This window comes from Saccoglossus kowalevskii, chromosome 22 (assembly GCF_978046115.1).
Source record: "Saccoglossus kowalevskii chromosome 22, keSacKowa6.1, whole genome shotgun sequence".
Taxonomy (NCBI): Eukaryota; Metazoa; Hemichordata; class Enteropneusta; family Harrimaniidae; genus Saccoglossus; species Saccoglossus kowalevskii.
In genome coordinates this window covers 4,051,961-4,072,991 of record NC_140662.1, presented here as the reverse complement: position 1 = coordinate 4,072,991, position 21,031 = coordinate 4,051,961, and the positions used below count along the sequence as shown (strand labels likewise).

The following is a 21,031-nucleotide window of genomic DNA, read 5'->3' as shown; positions in this document are numbered from 1 at the left end:
CTCATTCTCCGTAGAACTATAATCTGGAAGCAAATTTCGTATCGAACTTTAAATACATCTATTACTATAAGCCATGCCATAGATGCCTATTATGTGTCTGGATTAAAAAAATAGTCAATACCTTCTTACAGAGCTTTGGCCAGCATTTCAAGTCCGCCTTGTACAGAATACACGGTGTAGTTAATTTGTAAAGGCTTTCGGCTTTTTGACATGTTTCATCACAAAGGAATTTATTTTTATAAACCATAATTGCTGAACACGATAATAAAGCTTGTTTATTTTCTCGTGACAATAACTTTTTAGTACATAAATTGTGCAGTAAGCGTTACAATTTCGTCTTATTGTTTTAAATACTTTCACTAAAATCTGCCTGGAACAAAAGCACATTCTCAGATGCGATAACCGGGAGGCCCCAACCCTGTTTACTGTTTATTTTTGCATACTGTTATGCTAATACCACGGATGATTATACAAACCTTAATCAAATTCAGTGTTTGTAAACCAAAATATTTTCTAGATTGAATAAACATCAAACCGTGATTGTCTGGCATTTTGCAACATTAACCAGTGTTTGAATCAGTGTTTCACGCGTTTCATTTTTCGATCTAAAACAATCATGTATATTCCTGTTAAGATTCAAAACTGGCATATTTTCCGGAGCATCCAGTCATAATACTACAGGCTTGGGTATAATTTGGTTGTCATCTTGCCATCTTCGTACGACCCCAACGCCCGTTTATGGTTTTAATTCAAGAGCCTTATTGTACAAAACATATTGACGGAGCTTATTTTACCCTCATGGTGCATCATAGTTTTTTTTATTTTTATTTTTTGTGTGTAGAATCTGTGTCAAAACAATACGGAAATAAATTGCTACCACGTGCTTTTTTTCATTTATTTGAGTGATACATGTCGTCAGTATGTATTTTTTCAAAAGTGTTCAAACAACTAATAAAAAATCTATTTGCTTTTTAGTCAGTGTAAATAGCACATCGCCTGTCACAACCTCTAGCCCTGCTTCTACAGCAGAGACGTCTACCAAAATCATAACAACCCATACACCTACAACACAGGCTACAACACCTACAAGCACCACATTGTCAACTACAAATCTAGATACTTCTTCTAAAGGGGAAACAACCGCCACATTCACAAGTGGGAAATCAGGTGAGGTTACATAAAATGAAAAAAAGATGTGATAAATAAATAATTCATAGTTGAAAGTTATAACATCACTGCCTGCAAATATCTGCTTCAATTATACTGTCTTTCCAGGTATCACAATTAACATCCCGGATATAATATCCCACATACCTACTACGACAAAGACGTTTACCACGATCACATCAATCCATGCATCGACATCCCAAGCTACAAGCAGCTCAATGGTGACTACAATTCCGGAGACTTCTTCTAAAGGTGTAACAATTACAAACGAGAAATCAGGTGAGGTTACGTCACATGAAAATAAGGTGTAATAAGTATTTATTCAAATTTGAAAATTGTAACATTACTGCCTGCAAGTGCCTGCTTTAATTATATTTAAATCCGGGGCATTGTATTCGAGGTGGTGCCACACTTAGCACAAATATAACGACCCTAGAAGCTACTATGACAGAGACGTCCACCAAGATTATATCGATCCATGCATTTACGTCTGATATCACATCAACCACCGCACTTAGAAAAGGAAAATCACGTGAGGTTATTTCACAAGAATATGGGGTGTACTATTTATTCCAAGACTGTCATTTTTCTAAACATCATTTCTGTAGGAACTAAGGTGACCCAGCCGACAAAATATTTATATAAATTTTATTTTATAACCATTTAATTACCAATACATAAACAACGTATATGAAACTACAACATTTGTAATTAAGCATACGACTTTATAATTGCATCTTTATTTAGTTTTCTCAAAGCGCAGATTACCAGTAAACAAAAAAGTCCTTACTGTCATATTTTGAGATGAAAAATCACCGCTGCAGTTACAACATACGCATTCTGCCTTAAATAAGCGATAAAGCGAGGATTTAAGGGTCTTATCTGAATATTGTATATGTTATGCTTCATGGTATTTACTATGCAAATTAGGACTTTAATAATTAGTTTAACATTCTATGAGAGTTAATTTATATTTATTTTCCATGTAACCATGACACCGTGATGACGACTATTGTTTCTATGTCGCTTAGTTTTTATGTTCCGCTTTTAATAATGCTAAAATCATTTTCCATGTGGATCCATACTTGCAGATATAACAAATCCTACTACGACCGGGTCCTCGACCGATATCTCATCAAACCGCATATCCACACAACAAGGTATATCATCTATGCCTATCTCGACGGCAACTACAGTTTCACACTCTACCACAGGTGAGGTGCAGTCGCACAGAGTTCCCTGCTTTTTATTTATTTATTCAACATTATCATTTATAAACATTTTATATTATCTCTGTGGTATTACCACAGGCTTACATAAATCAGGGGGTCGTCACCTGCGCACACACTGGAATTGAGCTCAAGCAATGATAACAACACACGCTAAAAACGCAGTGTGTCATGGTAGACACTTTTTTGTAAACAATGACACGCTATGGCCATCTGACGCATGCGCAGGTGACGACTCTCCCGCTTTAAATGTTGGTGCATAGTACACCTAATCCCTGTTATTTATGCATAATTTTACTCCATTTAAATTAATCAATTTAAAATTGCATGCTGTCAATGGAAGTTAATTGTGCTGTGGTTAAGGCAAAACATGTGTTAATCTGCCGTTCAGTCGGATTTCGCATAATTAGGTAGTGTATATGGTAATTGTATAAACGCCGAAACATTAACTATATAAATAACATAAATACATACTTTCCAAGACATGAGTACTAGTAGCTAACATTTATGTAAAAATTGAATGTGTATTATTGACAAAATAGAGGATATTTTCTTCATATCATTAACATATCATATCATATAATTCTCGTTTTATGAATTTAAATAACAGCCAATATTACCTAATTTGCATATTTATGTAAACGTACGACGTACTTCTTCAGCTAATAAACAGAAAATTAAAAGGTATTTTAATCTAAATCTGAAAAACAAAATCATAGATTTAGTTTTATTTATAACTTACTCAAAATAAAAAATGTGATTTATTTACTGTATATCCACGAACCCATACTGTTCAAAATAAAGTTGGTTCTTTTTTCTCGACTTAAATTATGAAAAACAGATTTCAAACAGTTTGTTATTGATATACGCCGTATATTATCAACCCATGTCGCATATGCATAAAATGCGACTAGGCTAAAACAGAATGGCAAATACTGTCAGTCCAATAGCGTATAAGCTTTTGTAAGTAAATTGTAGTCTCGCTTACATTGTTTGTTAGCAGTTGAAAACACTGATAATATTGTTCGTTGTCAAACGCAAAACAAAAAATCCATATTGTCGAATAATTAAGAATCCAGGGCCATATCTAAAAATTGTATATGTTATGAATAATGGTATTTACTATGCAAATTAGGACTTCAATAATAAGCTTAACACTCTTTGAGAGTTAATTAATATTTGTTTTCCATGTCACCATGCCACACTGATCACGACTATCGTATGTATGTCGATTATTTTTTTTCTGTTCCTGCTTTAATAATGCTAAAATCATTTTCCAGGTGGTACCACACTTGAAGATATAACAAATCCTACTATGACCGGGTCCTCGACCGATATCTCATCAAACCGCATATACACACAACAAACTATAACATCTACACCTATTTCGAGTGCAACTACAGTTTCACATTCTACCACAGGTGAGGTGAAGTCACACACAATTCCCTGCGTTTATTTGTTTAATGCCACAGGTTTACTTAAATGTTAATGCATTGTACACCTAATCCCAGTGAAATGTTATGCACAATACTTTGTCATTAAATTTTACTTTTGGAAAAAATCACAATGTTTATTTTCTCTAGAAAACTGATGGATACTTCATTTAAATTAATCAGTTTAAAATAGCATGATGTCAATGTAATGCCAAACATATATTTATGGAATGATTTTGAGTGTGTCGTTCAGTCGGATTTCGCATAATTAATTAGTGTATATGGTAGTTGTGTAAACACCGAAACATTAACTATATAAATAACATAATACATACTTTCTAAAACTACAATACTAGTAGCTAACTTTTTTTTGAAAATTGAATATGTGTTATTGACAAAATTATCTCGACAGTTACAATATACGCATTATGCCTGAAATCTTACAAGCGATAAAGCGAATAGTATAAAAATTGTATATGTTATGCATAATGGTATTTACTATGCAAATTAGGACTATAATAATTAGTTTAACATTCTATGAGAGTTAATTTATATTTATTTGCCATGTAACTATGGCATCGTGAGCAAAACTATTGTTTGTATGTCGCTTAGTTTTTATGTCCCGCCTTTAATAATGCTAAAATCATTTTCCATGTGGATCTATACTTGCAGATATAACAAATCCTACTACGACCGGGTCCTCGACCGATATCTCATCAAACCGCATATCCACACAACAAGATATATCATCTATGCCTATCTCGACGGCAACTACAGTTTCACGCTCTACCACAGGTGAGGTGCAGTCGCGCAGAGTTCCTTGCCTTTTTTTATTTAACATAGTTATTTATAAACACTTCATATTCGCCCTGTGGTATTACCAAAAGCTTACTTAAAGGTGGAGGGTCGTCACCTGCGCACGCGTGGAATTGAGTCCCAAGCGATGATAACAACATTCTCTGTTATTTATGCATAATTTTACTCCATTTAAATTAATCAATTTAAAATTGCATCCTATCATTGGAAGTTAATTGTGCTGTGGTCAAGGCAAAACATGTGTTTATGGAATGATTTGGAGTGTGCCGTTCAGTCGGATTTCGCATAATTAGATAGTGTATATGGTGGTTGTGTAAACACCGAAACATTAACTATATAAATAACATAATACATAATTCTAAAACTACAATACTAGTAGCTAACTTTTTTTTGAAAATTGAATATGTGTTATTGACAAAATCACTTCTACAGTTACAATATATGCATTATGCCTTAAATCTTACAAGCGATAAAGCGAATAGTATAAAAATTGTATATGTTATACATAATGGTATTTACTATGCAAATTAGGACTTCAATAATTATTTTAACATTCTATGAGAGTTAATTTATATTTATTTTCCATGTAACTATGGCACCGTGAGCACGACTATTGTTTGTGTGTCGCTTAGTTTTTTTGTTCCGCCTTTAATAATGCTAAAATCAATTTCCAGGTGGATCCATACTTGCAGATATAACAAATCCTACTATGACCGGGTCAAAAATAAGAGATATTTTCTTCATATCATATCATGTAATTGTGATATAACATAACCCTTGACCCTATAAAATTCAAAATAACGACCTTAATAGCCGTACAACTATTACATACCTATATATTTGCTCAAAACTTTAAAGAAATTGAGATCTTAGTGTCAAATATGTATTATTTAGATCAAAGATTCCATAAATTTACAGAATGAAATTTGACATAAATACAAAATGAATGCTGTATAAAAACTAATTACACTGTGTGTGACTTACACACAATTACTATACACACCTACATCTCAGCAAGCTTAGTTTGTTTGTGTCACATGGGTTAGAATGGTTCGCATCTAATTTGCATATTGAGGCTCAACAATGATTCACTTGTCTTTGATATTAAAATAGTCAATAGTACTAAAAGGTCTGTATATAGTCTGTGCAGTGAATAAATTTTCATTTTCAAATATCGTACTAAAATTGTGATATCTCGAAAAGATATAATCCGATATATTGATTTCAAATTCAGATTCAACAATGAGCAATTCATTCACGAATATCAAGCGATGAGAAAAGGTTGAATTACGTTATTTACTTGCATAAATATGTTCATTATGTTCTTTAGAAGTAATTTTAAGTCAAGCAGAAAGAATATTGGTGATCGATAGATAATGTGAATTTCCCATTGATTGGGGGAGTGATCTCCTATTACTGGCCGTTGTTATCTTTCCAAGTTGCCTGAAATTTATTTTTCTTTTATGTTAATTCCAATATTTTAATTGTTAGTCAACCTAATAAAAATTTTTCAGTTTTCCATCCATGCATCATCTCAGAAAACTCTGGTATGACGACGAATGCTGTCATTCACGTGCCCAATGGAGCGCGTACTGAACTGCAATGTAAACAGGGGTATAAAGTCCGTAGTGCCACTATCAACGTTTGTCATAATGGAACCTGGAAACCCGGTCTCTCAGAATGCGAAGGTAAGATAAAGCGTCCTGACTGCACCACTTCAGTCTATTTCTGTTTCAAGGACAATTTAGTACTAAATGTACTGTAATAGTACGCTACAATTCACATCATCAGTTAATTGTGTGTATTAGAAATTAAAAAATAGCTAAATAACTAATCTATTAATTAGTCATGCATACAATCGCATAATCATTTCAATAGCAGAAGCTCATTTTCCTGCACTGAAATGGGGAAAGGGTGGCCGAGGGGAAGCGACGTGGCAGTAGACAAGTTTCCGCGGTAGAGAAATTTAGCGCCTCGTTGAGGTCAGCACACTATTAACATTTGCTAGATATACAACAACACAATACTGTGAATTATTAATATCAAACAGACATCGACGAGTGCGAGGACAACTCACATGGCTGCAATGAGGCTATGACAAATAATTATTGCGTGAACACTCTGGGAGGTTATAAGTGTGTGTGCATAAGTGGTTATGTGACAATTAATGGGAGATGTGTGCCAAGTGTCCCATTCCAAGAAGAAGATCGATGCTTTGAAATTATTACAGGTAAATGGTCATCGTCAATAAAGCATTGTTGTCGCTATTTTGCCATTGTCAACATTGCATGCAATTTATAAGAGAAATATCCGAAATCTAAAATGCAAATTTATTATTCATTTCTAAATAGATCAAATAAGTTGCTTCTCCGAGATGGATGCTGACTTTAATATCGAGTGGCCAAAGACAATAAGCAACTGCAGTACAGGATGGGTCTCTTGTCCAGATGACTCATTTGGTAAATAAACAAATTTTCAAATTTTCCGTTGTACTATAAAAAAAATAAGAGAAACAATTTCCTATAAACAAAAATATATATCGTACGAGTATATTATAACAATAGTCACTTGTGAGTGTTTGAGTCATATGCAAGGGGAGTTCCCAGCTTACTCTCCAAAATACATATATTATAAAAACGTAGTATTACGTCGTCTTCTTATTGATAATATTTGTAAATTTATTATGATTATGAATGTTGATATTGTGCGCATTTTTTGTTATTTCCACTTTCTAAGGTATTATGCGAAGAAGATGTGACACTGACGGAAAGTGGTTACAGCCTGACACAACTGAGTGTAAATCGTTGGTAATTATGGAAGTCTTTAATGCGGTATGTCATGATAGTGTCAAGTAAAAGTCGTTTTTTGTTCAACTGTTGTAGTACTGATCTCCAACTCGTGTCTGTCAACTTTCATTCGCATTTAAATTTTAAATTACAGTATAGCATGGTGAAGTGTCGATATAATTTAAGTATTGATCACCGATTTATCATTTAGAGGTCTGTGAATTCAAATTTATTAACATAAAAATAACAAATAATGGTGATTATCTATATTTGATGTAATACGCTACGTAGAAGTATTAATTTCATCTTTTCCATTTAAAGGTGAATCGCATAAACTCAACTTCAGATGCTAATAACAATATCGAGACTGTCGGTGACTTTATCGATACGGGCGCTCCTTTTGGTGGTGATATACTTTTGACGGCATCAATTCTTACGGATATCGCTGGTATGAACCCACTGGCTTTCACTGCACCAGAGGGAATAAAGAGGCATTATATTGAGGTATTATTATTTTCACGTTTATTCACAAACTTTTGTCTCAACAGTCTTGGATAAATGTTGCATTGTTTTTTTTCCTTTTCCGTGACCCTGTTAGAATGCTAATCTAATTCAACTGCACCATATTATACCCAATGCAATACCGTCAAGTTTCTAACATATCTCTTTCTTTAACTTGCCATATTAATTGTTTTCATATTTTACAAAAAAGCTTTTGATAAAGACCAGTAGCCAATGAAAATCTAAAATTAGCAAATCAATTAAAGAAAATATATATAAATGCATATGTCTGTCAAACGTTTCTGGGGTTTTGCTCAAAATATCCCACCAGATATCTCTTGTTCAAGAATGATATTATTAATATATTGAGTGGATTAGAATTTGAATGATTCTCAAGTTCAAGTATTGTATTGTATGTTATCCAATTTTGTTCACAAATCATGGTCAAGTTTCATAAAAGTGCTGTTTTTTCTTTATATGTACATGTTTTTTTTCCCTTGATCCTATTCCAATTCTAGTCTAACTAGAAATTGCAATTCTCTAAAATTTCTAACTAGAATGTGCAATTCTCTAAAGTTTCTTACATTTATATATCCTTTTGTCTTGTTTCCTTACACTGCAAACACCGATATTATTGTTGCACCTTTAACAAAATCATGTTCGTATTTTTCAAATGATTTCAATCAAGACATGTATTAAATGAAAAACTACGACCATTTGATCTGAAATCTTAGAACAATACATAATATTTACAGCTTGTCAAGCGTTTCTCGCAGTTTTCCCATGATGTCTCATCAGATATCTCTTGTTCAAAAACGGTCTCTTTAATATATTTAGTGGATCAGATTGAATTTGAATGATTGACAGTTGTATGTATTGCAAGGGAGGATAACACTTGTTTGCAATAATTGCCCATAAAACAAATATTTTGATTCAACAAGAATAATATGATAACATTATATGGAAAGTTCACTTTGCATTGTAGTACTACACTTATATAACGAAGTTTTACGCATATTTATTTACGTATTTCTTTTTTGCATAATTTAATACCCCAGGGTTTCTTACAATTGACCAGCAAAGTGTTAGATGACGACATGGAGAATATGTGGAAAGCCATTCATAATGTAAGTTATCGGATCACTGGTAGATATTTCAACCTTATTATTGTAGTTGTGATTTAGGTAATGTCAACATGCAGTGTATTATGCGCTAATTTCTATTACGAGAGTACACATATACCGCGTTACTGCAGTGGTTCAAATGAAAATATCAGTAACGTAATTGGTGATATTTTATTCTTGTGTCCTACATAACTTTTAAGATTGTTCTAGAAACAGAACAAATCGATTGCATTGGTTTCAACGTATTTTATTGCAAAACATATTGTTTCTTAATTAGGTGCATGTATTTAAAATGGTTATCCATAAACTTCAATGCAATTTGTGCGAGTCAGTCGGTGTACGCTAGCTTTTGAAAGGTCACCATCGCGGTCTTCGCCACAGACGATAGCAATATGAGATGTAAGAAGTCACGATTGTTTTGATTTCGCTGGAAGCACCACTCAATAACTAACAGCTTAGGCGGTCTACATAACGGGCAACATGACTACAACCAGCAGAAATGTACCCCCTGAAAATGTCAACGGTAATATCGTTAGCTTCATCCATCCCCGCACCTGATGAAATTGTCCACATCTCAGTATTCTAATTCCATCGCAGTTTTTAAAACAACGATAGAATATACCAAATCACTGTTTTCTGGGTCTACAATTAACGACCGAAAATGCGGACATTTCTATCTATTCGTGTACATCCTTATCCACGACTGTAATTTTAATTAAATATTGACTGATTGTGCTTCATGGTCTAATTTTGAAATAAGAATCCTCACAATCGATTGTTTATATTCACAGAATATTATAATAACACTCAACTATTTTGTACAAACCACTTTACACATTTTAATAACAAGTTCGGGTTTTATGTTTAAATCATTACCTGAGCGTGTTCTGATTGCCATATATAAATTTAAAAATTCTATCAAATTCTTAGTCGTTATTATTATATCAACATTGGCCATGTCACAAGTATGTTATATATCAATCCGCGCGACTGACTGTTATGCCGAGTCGGCCGCCCAAATTCAAAATTTATAATCAAAATCCACGATTCCATCACCTATAGACGATTTGCATAACCGCAAACTCAACTAAAAATCAGAAAGCAAAAATGCTACAAAGCCACAGTCTTCCCTTCTATAAGATATTCAACTAGTAAGAGCATGCCACAATTTTCGGCTCATAATTATTGCCGCGTATCGTAGTCCCTTGACAGGTTATTGCCATAAATTCCTCGACATAGTACATTTGATAATGTCAGGTACACTTTGGAATATATATACCTGCAATGCGTGAATTTGATTGTCCATTAAAGATTGGGTTGTATGAAGTTACAACGTGTTTTATATTCGCCCTTGTTAATCGGCTCTTTGATTGTCTAAATTATGCTGTTTTGTCTTCCAGATTCATGGGCCTCATAAAGGAGTGCTGCAGGTTTTTCAAGCCATAGACATTTTTGGCAAATCCGTACATGAACTGATAAGGCAGACAGGTGACACTATTTATGAAGAAACAGAGAACATTGGTAAATAAGCTGATTATTATGCGTGTTTTTTGTGTAACAATTGTCTATGATAACTATTACAGTTACTTAATTTCTTGTGTACACGATGTTTAAACATTGTGGTAAATGAAGAGTTTATTCGTACAGTTATACCTGACTTCAGATAGGCATTCATTCATTCATTCATTCATTCATTCATTCATTCACTCACTCATTCATTCGTTCATTCGTTCATTTGTTTGTTTGTTTGTTCGTTCGTTTTTTCGGTCGTTCATTCATCGGCTAGATGTAGGAAAACGAGTGCACAAAAATGCACTGTTTTCTCTTGTATCATTTACATTACAGACATGACTTCTGAGTTTATTGGTAGATCATCTGATAAAAAGCGATCTGTACATGACACCATTAATAGCACCAGCATAGAGCTGTCTCAGCATTTTACAAATGAGAATGAAACAGGTAATTACTACGTAAATATGCTATAAACAGTACAAAAGCACTACATCAGTATTCATAGATATTATTTGTTTAACTCAAGTTAAAGTTAACAAGTGTTTGCTATAATTGCCAGAATATTGGTTGTTTTTACTGTAGCAAACAATTGTGAGAATTTGGAAATATCGTTTAGTTTTCCATGCACGTAGTTTGATTTTGATTAACAAAATTGTACTACTAATACTCCCTGATATTTCCATTATTAGGATACAACACCCATTGTAAAGTATGGTGAATTTCCAATAATATGCTTTATTCGTGTCATTTTTAAATATTTAAACTTGTACTTGAACGTGACTCGAATTGTTTTACTAGACAGTATGCAAAGTATCTAATTTAAAATTTGCCGTCATTAATTTGTCACAGCCTCACAACGTTATACCACTCCCTCCTACCTAGTGGGTATACATTTTTAAACTCATTCGATATGCTTGGGTGTGTGGGTGTACATACACAGAATATATTTTTACTATCGACCAAACCTCAAAATAAACAGCAATTGCGTAATATGTAGCACGAAATATGTTTTTTTTTAAACACTCTGGTTGTTTACTTTGAGGTTTATATATCATTCTGTCATTGATTTGACTATATATATTGTAATGTATGTCTGTTTATTTATGCTGCTGAACTTGAAACGTGTTATGTTTTGTGCTGTTTTGTTCTTCTGGACAAAATAAAGCACAATATGTGCCGTACAATTTATAATTGGATTATTTAGGTTAGGCAAAATAAGGACAATGGACAGTATAACTTGGAAAGTAATGGTCTCAAAATACTATAAATTTAGCCAACATTTCATTGCCTGGGTAATATTTTATGAAAAGAATGGCCAAAAATGTAGACAAAAATGTTTGAATATTGGTGGGACAGCACAAAACCATCACAAAAGAAAATTACGATCCTGTTAACCTTCACGTCATGTGTCGTGCAATTGATCATTTTGGTATGTACAGGAGAGGAACAATCATGTGACAATCTTCTGAAAATGCCACGCGTTTGCACATTATTCTTTTTCGTTTTTAGTAAAACCGGAATTCAAGTACATTTAAAAATTCAAAAACATTAGGGCAATGGTAATGTCTCAGTTCGGAACACTTTTCTAGAATATATATTGATCATATTAGCAAAAAAAGGCAACATTTTTTATTGTTGTCTTGTGATATTTCTTTGAAAGTTGTGAGATTGTAACATGTCGAATAATTTGAAGGCAAGCTACTATTGTTGTACCTTTCCTTCATTTAGGACCACTGAGTTGTATTAAGTTTGTTTACCGAAACCCTGGAGACATACTGTTACCACCGCTAGAGATTGGGAGAAGGTGAGTTGGTTGTTATTGAACGCTGCATAATAATGTTACATCAATAATAATCATATATTACACTTGTATATATCTACCTTATAACGTTATTTAGATCCAATAAAAAACAGTGGGTAACGTCAGTCACAGCTACACGTAAAGTAGAGATGGTCAATTCTAAAGTTGTCTCCGTGAGATTATTTGAAAAAGATGGGAGTGAAAAAACAAAACTAGATGAATCGATGGCATTGAATTTTGCCCACCAGAAGGTATATTTTTCTACTACTTATTAACAACTATTTTGTGATGTTCTGTACATGCGATTCGCATTTTATTGGATAATAGCACATGATGCACCCCAATCGAAGTTAAAGGCTCATATACGAATATATACGTAGGAAACACAAGATTTGATTATCACAACTCGGCAAATGCGCCCCGCCACATTAAGCAAAAGCGTTCCCCTTTACGCCACATCCCATTATTTCTATAAAAAAAAACAAGTAATAACCTGTTGTAAATACGCACTCACAATTACAAGTGGACATGCCAATTCAAATATCTGTTATCACAAATGATATCATCTTACCATAATAGAAAACTCGAATTCTCGGAGTGGGATACTGGAATTTGAAATACTTCCCAATACAGCACCACCACCCCCCCAAAAAAAAAAACAGTATGAAATAGCGTGAAGTGAATGTATACTTACAATGGCTAGATTAACATTATTATTATTTATTCGGCCAAGTGGGTGTAGAGTATTATATTGATATTATTCTAGTTACCAAAATCATACCAATACCAGCCCCCTTAACCTTTCTGAAATAAATGTTGTCATGTACTTAATAATCATATATGCATTATGCAAATTCATTGAAGATAAAGAGCAAGGGATGATTTTGCCGCTTGCAATGTTGACCTAATATATACTGTGATATATTCTAATTTTACTTTCTCCTTCTTTGGAATTAGCTACAAATCAATTACCGTTGTGTAGTGCATTAGGGTTAATTATATTTGTTCCAATATATTTATTACTGTATTTTTATCCCGTCCTGTGTTTCTTTATTTGCTGTGTTGAAAACCTTTTTATCAATATTAGCTGTGAAATGACATCTATCCTGCTAACTTCCGGACTTATTTTAATGTTATTATCATATGAATAGGCTGGGTATGATCCGAAATGTGTATCTATGGTATACGACGACAACACAGGGTGAGTGGTTGCTTGTTTGCATTGCGCTGATATCCAGTCATGGTTATTTTACACTATACATCACAAAGGCATGTCCTAGCGTGTTTGAAGAAAGTACTGCATTATCGTCGACTTTTTACACCAGGTCGTTAAGTTCTAATTGAGATATTCGATTTATCTTAATCAGGATTTGGAGTACAGATTGGTGTTGGGTTGATCGTATCATAAACGATGACATTACTGTTTGTAAATGTCAGCACCTTGGTAATCTTGCTGTAATAACTGCTATGGGAAAAGGACCAGTTGTAAGTAGTCGTCTCATTTTTTTTCATAGAAACTATTGTACAATACTAACATCACATTACGACAATAAAACATGTATTACATGACATTTTCTATTTTTATAGCCATTTATAGAAGCCGGACGCGACGTTGTTATGCAAATTGTGTCCTTTCTCGCTCTTTTACTGATGGTGATTTCGTTTTTCTTTGTGTGCATTTCACGGTAAGTACTCTACTGTGGCTGTGTTCAATATGCACGAACAGTGCTTTAACTGTTTCAATTGGCCCAGTATCTCATGTATGACCAACTTTTCACAATTTAAGAAGCTGGTTTGTGTAATATCAGATATGAATGTACATTATGCAAATGATATTTAATAAATTGTTTAATTAAATATTAAAAGTTATTTATCTATTTAAAGTTTATCAACAGATCGATACTTTGTTCTGGGAAATGTGATCGTATCCCTGGTAATACTACCAGTGACTGTCCTTGTGAACATTAATCTGCAGCCTAGCAAGGTTTGTTTTTTTAATCAGCATCTTATTTTATTAAGGAAAACGTGTCACCTACGGACACGTAGATAATATATGACGCCATCCAACACAGTGGTAGGGGATTAATACTAGTAGTTTGGTTTTGATTTGTTGTTTATTTTACAATCTGCAGCACATTAACAACACATTTCTTATAATGTACATGTCTAACAGCATGGGTGCAAGATATTGTCTATATTCTGGTACATGGCACTATTGACGAGCGCCACATGGATATTAAACCTTGCCGTACAAGAGTTACTTCGTATGCGTTATTATATACTGAAGAGCAAGTTAGCAAGGTATGTATAAAATGTACACACACGTAAGTCACACTTTGATAGTTTATTAATTTTGAAGAATTTATGTTTTTATTAGTGTAACACACTCGAATAACATATTTGTATCCACCATTTGCGACCTCAATAAAACGTAAAATGAGTAAAAAATAAGGTATTCCTCAAGTCCCCTCTTTGCTAAACTGCTAAAAAGTGCATGCACACTCAGAGACAAATCATTGATAATTAACGACGATTGTTTGTTTACGGAACGATCTATTCATATATCTTATAATGTATAACCAAAAAGTTAATTTTCTACAATGCAATATGAATGTTCCATCATTTAGGATAATATATCTGACTACTGGATGGCCTGCTTCTATAATTATAATTGTTTTTTGTGTCGAATGCACTGGGAATAACGGGTTAGACATAAGTTCAGAATCAAGGTGAGTATATATAATGATATTAATATTGTATGTATTATAATTATTTAAATAAAAAGACTGAATTTGGCTACCACTATAAATGAATACACTTACTTAATAAACTATAATAAATTATTACCACCGTCATGCAAGAACAGAATATGTCAGTGCGTGAACACATATTAATCAAGCAACTTTATCGTTATAATCCAGATGTCTCGAATCCCTTGAGGGTAAATATATATATGCCATAGCGTCCTTTGCATTGGTTTTATACTTGGTAAGTGTCTTGACGTTCACGCTACATTTGTGTACATTATTTAATTCGAGGTGGTGTCTTGTAATGTACTACATTCATCTGTGAATTAACACAATGACGTAAATTAAATCTGAATTCAGATGTTCGTTTATGATATGAAGTCTTTGTGAAATCAGTGTAATTTGTTTTATTCATTTCTGCTGCACATACTTTTGCACACAGGTGTCTTGTATAATTATATGTAAATTAATTCATGGTTATGAGCAAGCGATGATGAAGTACGAAGTAGTGGAATCCTTACAAATATGGTGAGTAAAACATAAATCAAGGTTCAATAAGGCATAAGTCACACCAGTCCAGGGAATAGCGCAATTCAGTGTCTCAGTGATACACAATCTATGAAACATTTAGATATACACAGACAAATAAACTAAAACTCACGACGACACGACATTTGTTTCAAATCAGAATATTGTTCCTTTTTCAGGGAGGAAATTCAATCACTGTTTTTGCTGAAGTTGGCGCTGATGAGTAATTGGACAATACATATAATTGCAATTACAACAAATAATTTACTTGTTGAGTATATGTTCGCCTTGGCAATAATGTTTGAGGTACGTAATTACAGTTTTTCAAAGTGTTGTGAATCAATACTGACTGGATGAATGAGATTGTTCGTATTCACGTATATCGCACTGTTTACAGCACTACGATTTCAACATAATAATAATTGTATATCTATTGCAGGGATCAGTGGTATTTTTGGCATTGTGTGCGACAAATGTAGAGGTAATGAACTTCTCTTCCTGGAATGTTATTTTTATAACCATTACATGACCATGGTGCATAAAATTCTCAGCTGTGACGTTTAGAGTGAAATATTACTAGCTGATATTGAAAAGTTACGGTTTTTACCTTACACAACGAGCATTTCAGTCTGAATAACGATAATTATTGTAATTGTACAGTGGCACTCGTAAATATATCATTTTCTTCGATATATGATAGCGATAGTTGTGGCTTTTGTGGCAAATTTGCATCATCAAGGACATTAGACGTCATTCCTTATAACACTGAACATAGTTCCGTCAAATGACATTTGAAATTGGTCATGTGATAAAATGGTTATCATCTGGGATTCTACTTATTCATAGAAATTTTTAATACTCTTGGCGAAATGGGCTGTAGTATCCACAAAACGATGGCCATGCAATACAAATAGAAAAACAAACTACCATTCGAGGAAACGCGTTAATTGACAAATTACTACAATTAATTATTGAATAACTTCCGCCTGTTTCTTTATATATAATATTATATAGTATTGCAATGTTTTCAACGATTAATGGTATGACCTGCTTACACATTCGCAGTTGTTGGTTGCTGTTAGAATACGTCTGTGTGGCGGAGAGCTATACAATAATGCCTTGGAAGAAGTAAAACATGTAGATCAGATACGAGCCGATATGAGAAGACGTATAACGCAGTGCTCATCAATTAAAGCGCTAGAAATCAAGAAACGGAAACAGCAACAAGCCCTGGAAAAAAAGCATAGAGGAGATGCAATAAACAAAATATTTACACTGGTAATATATTGTGTTAAAATGATCGCATGTTTTATGTGTCACGTATTTTTGTGATATGCTGTGGCTATAATGTCCACTGAATGTAATGTGCTTTTGATGTAGTGTGACCTTTGTACATTACTTATTATGTTTACTTTATATTTTTTAGGCGACAGCGAAGAAGTAATCTATACCATCTATGTATATCGGCACCGGGAAGATGTATAGAAAACTACAGGACAACACGTTCGTTCGTATTACTTTCAAGTCATTCCAAAATCATTGCCCTAGTTTCTCCAGAGAGGTTTGGTAGATAGTTTAGACAATTAGCCCACAATGGACGGTTAGACGATGAGTGTGAAAGTAGAGGTGCATATTGGCTTGAGAATAAAAAAAAAACTTTTTAAGTAAAAAACACTGATCATTGTTAACACATGTAGATTCTTTGACTGCATTATACTTTATCTTTCAGAATCTGGATTTGTTAATTAAAACGCAAAATAATAATTATTTATACCATTACGAGATATTTCAACCTTGTCAAGCAATGATTCTCGCTGATATAAGTATAATATTTTAATGTTAAATCGTTATTCCCTAAATATTGTCATTTGTAATTGATAGTTTTTTAGTTAATTATAATCATAAAGAATCCTTTAACTGTACAAAATGAATGTCATGTGACATGACACATCATTCATTACATTCACAATAATTCAATTACACATGTGCTTAATTGTAATATATTATTTGTGTATCGTATGTTCACATGTATTGATATAATTAATTAAATAATATTTTAATCTTAATGATTGTATGTCAATGAAAAGCAGAAATGATGCACATATTACTTAATGACCAGTTTCTTATTACTCTGTTTTTGCGTACGCCAAACAATATATCACCAAAATAACTAAGAAGATTATCGTAAAATTGTTCCTTTATATTAATCGTTTAAAAATTGAGTACCAATCCGGAAACTGGTTTCATTCTATAGATTTGTGTATTATTTGCTTTTCGTTTGGTAATAATACGTATAAAATATCAATGAGTTATCTGAAAATTATCGAATAATCTGTGTTACTGCACAATCACGATTAAGAAGATTAAGAAGAAACACATTTTAGATACCATAATGATAAAATCGACAGATATTTTATCAAATTATAAAAATTTTGCTATATTATATTATTATTCTAAATATATATTCAGTCCGACCCTTGCATATATTTAAACTCCATAGATGTTCTACAATGATTAAGACGTTCCATTGATTACGTGTTATAGACTATTGTCTGATGAATACACTGTAAATCTATGTGTTTTAAAATGACACATTTTTGTCTCCACTTTAAAATCACTTTGTGAAATAATTGTATTGTACAGTAATCATAACAAACGATAAACAAACCACATAATGAAGTAAGTATGTATTTCTAAATATAAACATTAATGAGTTAAGTTCGAGTGTAACATTTAAGAAAATCCGACATGTATAGTTGTTGCAAAAGATACTATCAATCGCGTGAGTAAGTTCAAACCTTTCGTGAAATTGTAGATATAATATCCAATATTTGCGAAAATTGACACTTCAAAACAAATGAGTAATTAACTGAAACGAACAATAACATCTTTGAACCCTTTCAAACAGAACAAAATTAATTCCCAACATTAGCAGTTTCATCTTGTTCGCTCCGATCGCTTCTCTTAAAATCTGAAACGTCTAATATTATCAAAATGCATTGAGTAATGTTCAAATAATTATCATTATTGTTACAAACAATTCGATATAAGATGAAAATATTATTGTTGTTTTAAACTAACGCACATGTAATGAAAAAACAAGAATATGACCACAAATAAATTGAACTGCAATTTCCTGTTAAATTCTGCAACATTACTGTGATTTTATTCGGTAACTCAGATCTTGATCTGGGGGATGTCGGGGATGAAATTCTCTGGTCCTGTAAATTCATGAACTTGAGTTTAATCAGTTATCCCACAAATAAAGAAATGAATGGAGGCCGCTGCAAATACCAATGTAGTACACAACTGCCGATGCTGGCTCTATCAATTACAATTTCCACACGCTTCGTAACGGAGTAACAATATCATCATACCTTAAAGTTTGTTTAGAATAACTCCCAGTTCCCTTCTTTCCTCATAAAATCAAAAAAGACTTCATTCGGTTCAAGTTGTTATTGCTTCTTCAACGAATATGCCACCTGTCCACGCACTCCCGATAGTACAATTAAATCATGAATGAGCGTACGCACGACACAAGTTACCAGTTACTTGAACACGCAACATACATTAATGTCAGCCACCGTCGTTTACGAAAGTATCTCAAAATATTTGCAAAGAAGTAGCAAACTTATTTATTGTTCAATATTTGTTTTCATATTGTATTAATTAAATTTCTGAATAACAATTTAATGGTTATGTATTATTAGAGGCTTCAATGAGCTCCTTTAAATTAGGCGACAATTTGCACAGGTGCGTGGTAATCACCTTATTGGAATTCAACACCGAGGCTCCACCAATAGAATAAGAGCTGTTAAGAAATTGAATGTAATGATTAGATCACAGGGAATAATTGCCTGTCCAGCGCACCGTCGTCCAGCTTACTAAATCGAACATTGATAATAACACCGTGCATGTTTAATTCCATCGGTTATTAAACTTGTGTATGCTCAAAATACTACGTCAAATTATAGTAAACACGTTCTACGCGCGTGACTCGAACCGGCGCTCGCGTACGGCACCAAATCGTCTAGCTACACGTCTTCCCCTCGGCCACCGGGGATGCCCGGTTCGAAGCGGTCAAGAAGTCATGCACATATTTACGTCATGGTAATTTTGAACATTATTATTTTTCACTAAACTATTTCAAAATACGCAAATTCATACATTGTCGGGAAACGGCAACAAATTCGACATTCCCAAGTGCACTGGGTACACGGGTATTGGTGTCATCAAAGAATGCCGTCACTGAGAAACTGGTAAACAATTTTGAATCCAAATTAATTGGTGACGAGACGAGCCATTGTTAACGACAGCAAACGTATCGAAAGATACGTGACGTTCGCTTGACAACGCCGTTGCGTTACAGCCATGGACCGGGTCAGTATCGTCACTACGACAGTCACTGATGTTCTATGTGTTCGAAACATCAGCGCAGTTCGGATGCGCTGAAGTTTTGGTCGCAAAATCCGTCCCTATCCGTCAGGAATACCAGCAGTCAGAGTGGTTTTACCAGCGCTTCATACATCAAAATATAAAAGTATGTAAGTACACCGTACTCTACATTCTGTTTATTGAACAGATCAAAATGATCGTGTTTGCGACACTTTGACCCACAAACAATCGGAGCGAATAGACTTATCACACTCGTCATTATATTGAAATGTCGGCAACTTGCACTAACTGCGTTTCAAAGCGGTCGAAGTGTCATGAACATAATAACGTAAATATAGTGTTAAGGGTATTATTTTTCTCTAATCTATTTCAAAATACACAAATTCATACATTGTCGGGAAACGGCAACAATTTCGACACTCCTGTGTGCACTGGGTACGCGGGTATTGGTGTATCTCAAAGAATACCGTTACTGAGCAACTGGTAAACAGTTTTGAGTCCAAATTAAGCCATTTCGGCAACAAACAACAAACGTATCGAATTGCACACGACCGGCGTTCGCTTAACAACGCCGTTGCGTCACAGCCATTGTACCGCGTCCGTAGCGTCACTAGGACAGTCACTGATGTTCTATGTGTTCGAAACATCAACGCAGTTCGGATGCGCTGAAGTTTTGGTCGCAAAATCCGTCCCTATATGCAAATATTACCGGATATTCAGTAATACCAGCAGTCAGAGTGGTTTTACCAGCGCTTAATACATACAAATGACAAGTATGTAAGTAGCACAGTATTCTACATTCTGTTTATTGAGCAGATCAAAACGATTATGTTTGCAAAACTTGGTCCCACAAAATGATGCGAGCCGAATAGACTTATCACACCTGCCATTATGTTGAAATGTCGGTAACTTACACTAACTGCGTTTCAAAGTCGTCATGCACATATTTACATCATGACAGTTTTTAACTTTATTATTTTTCTCTAAAATAT

General features: G+C 33.7%; 1 protein-coding gene across 1 annotated transcript; it reads left to right on the top strand.

The window, feature by feature from the left end:
- Nucleotides 1-15,603: 15,603 nt before the first annotated feature.
- Nucleotides 15,604-17,647, top strand: LOC144351904 (uncharacterized). The gene is made up of 5 exons (XM_085496014.1): nt 15,604-15,644; nt 15,824-15,950; nt 16,084-16,125; nt 16,710-16,922; nt 17,071-17,647. Exons 1-5 carry the CDS (start codon nt 15,607-15,609, stop codon nt 17,086-17,088), a joined length of 438 nt encoding a protein of 145 aa, XP_085352140.1. The 5' UTR covers nt 15,604-15,606; the 3' UTR covers nt 17,089-17,647.
- The last annotated feature ends 3,384 nt before the right edge of the window (nt 17,648-21,031 follow it).

What these genes read in the sequence shown, in the direction of transcription:
- LOC144351904 (XM_085496014.1), top strand. Translation starts at nt 15,607, where the DNA reads ATGATGAAGTACGAAGTAGTGGAATCCTTACAAATATG. An exon ending in GTGGAATCCTTACAAATATG is followed by an intron (nt 15,645 to 15,823) that starts GTGAGTAAAACA and finishes TTCCTTTTTCAG; the next exon opens with GGAGGAAATTCAATCACTGT. An exon ending in CCTTGGCAATAATGTTTGAG is followed by an intron (nt 15,951 to 16,083) that starts GTACGTAATTAC and finishes TATCTATTGCAG; the next exon opens with GGATCAGTGGTATTTTTGGC.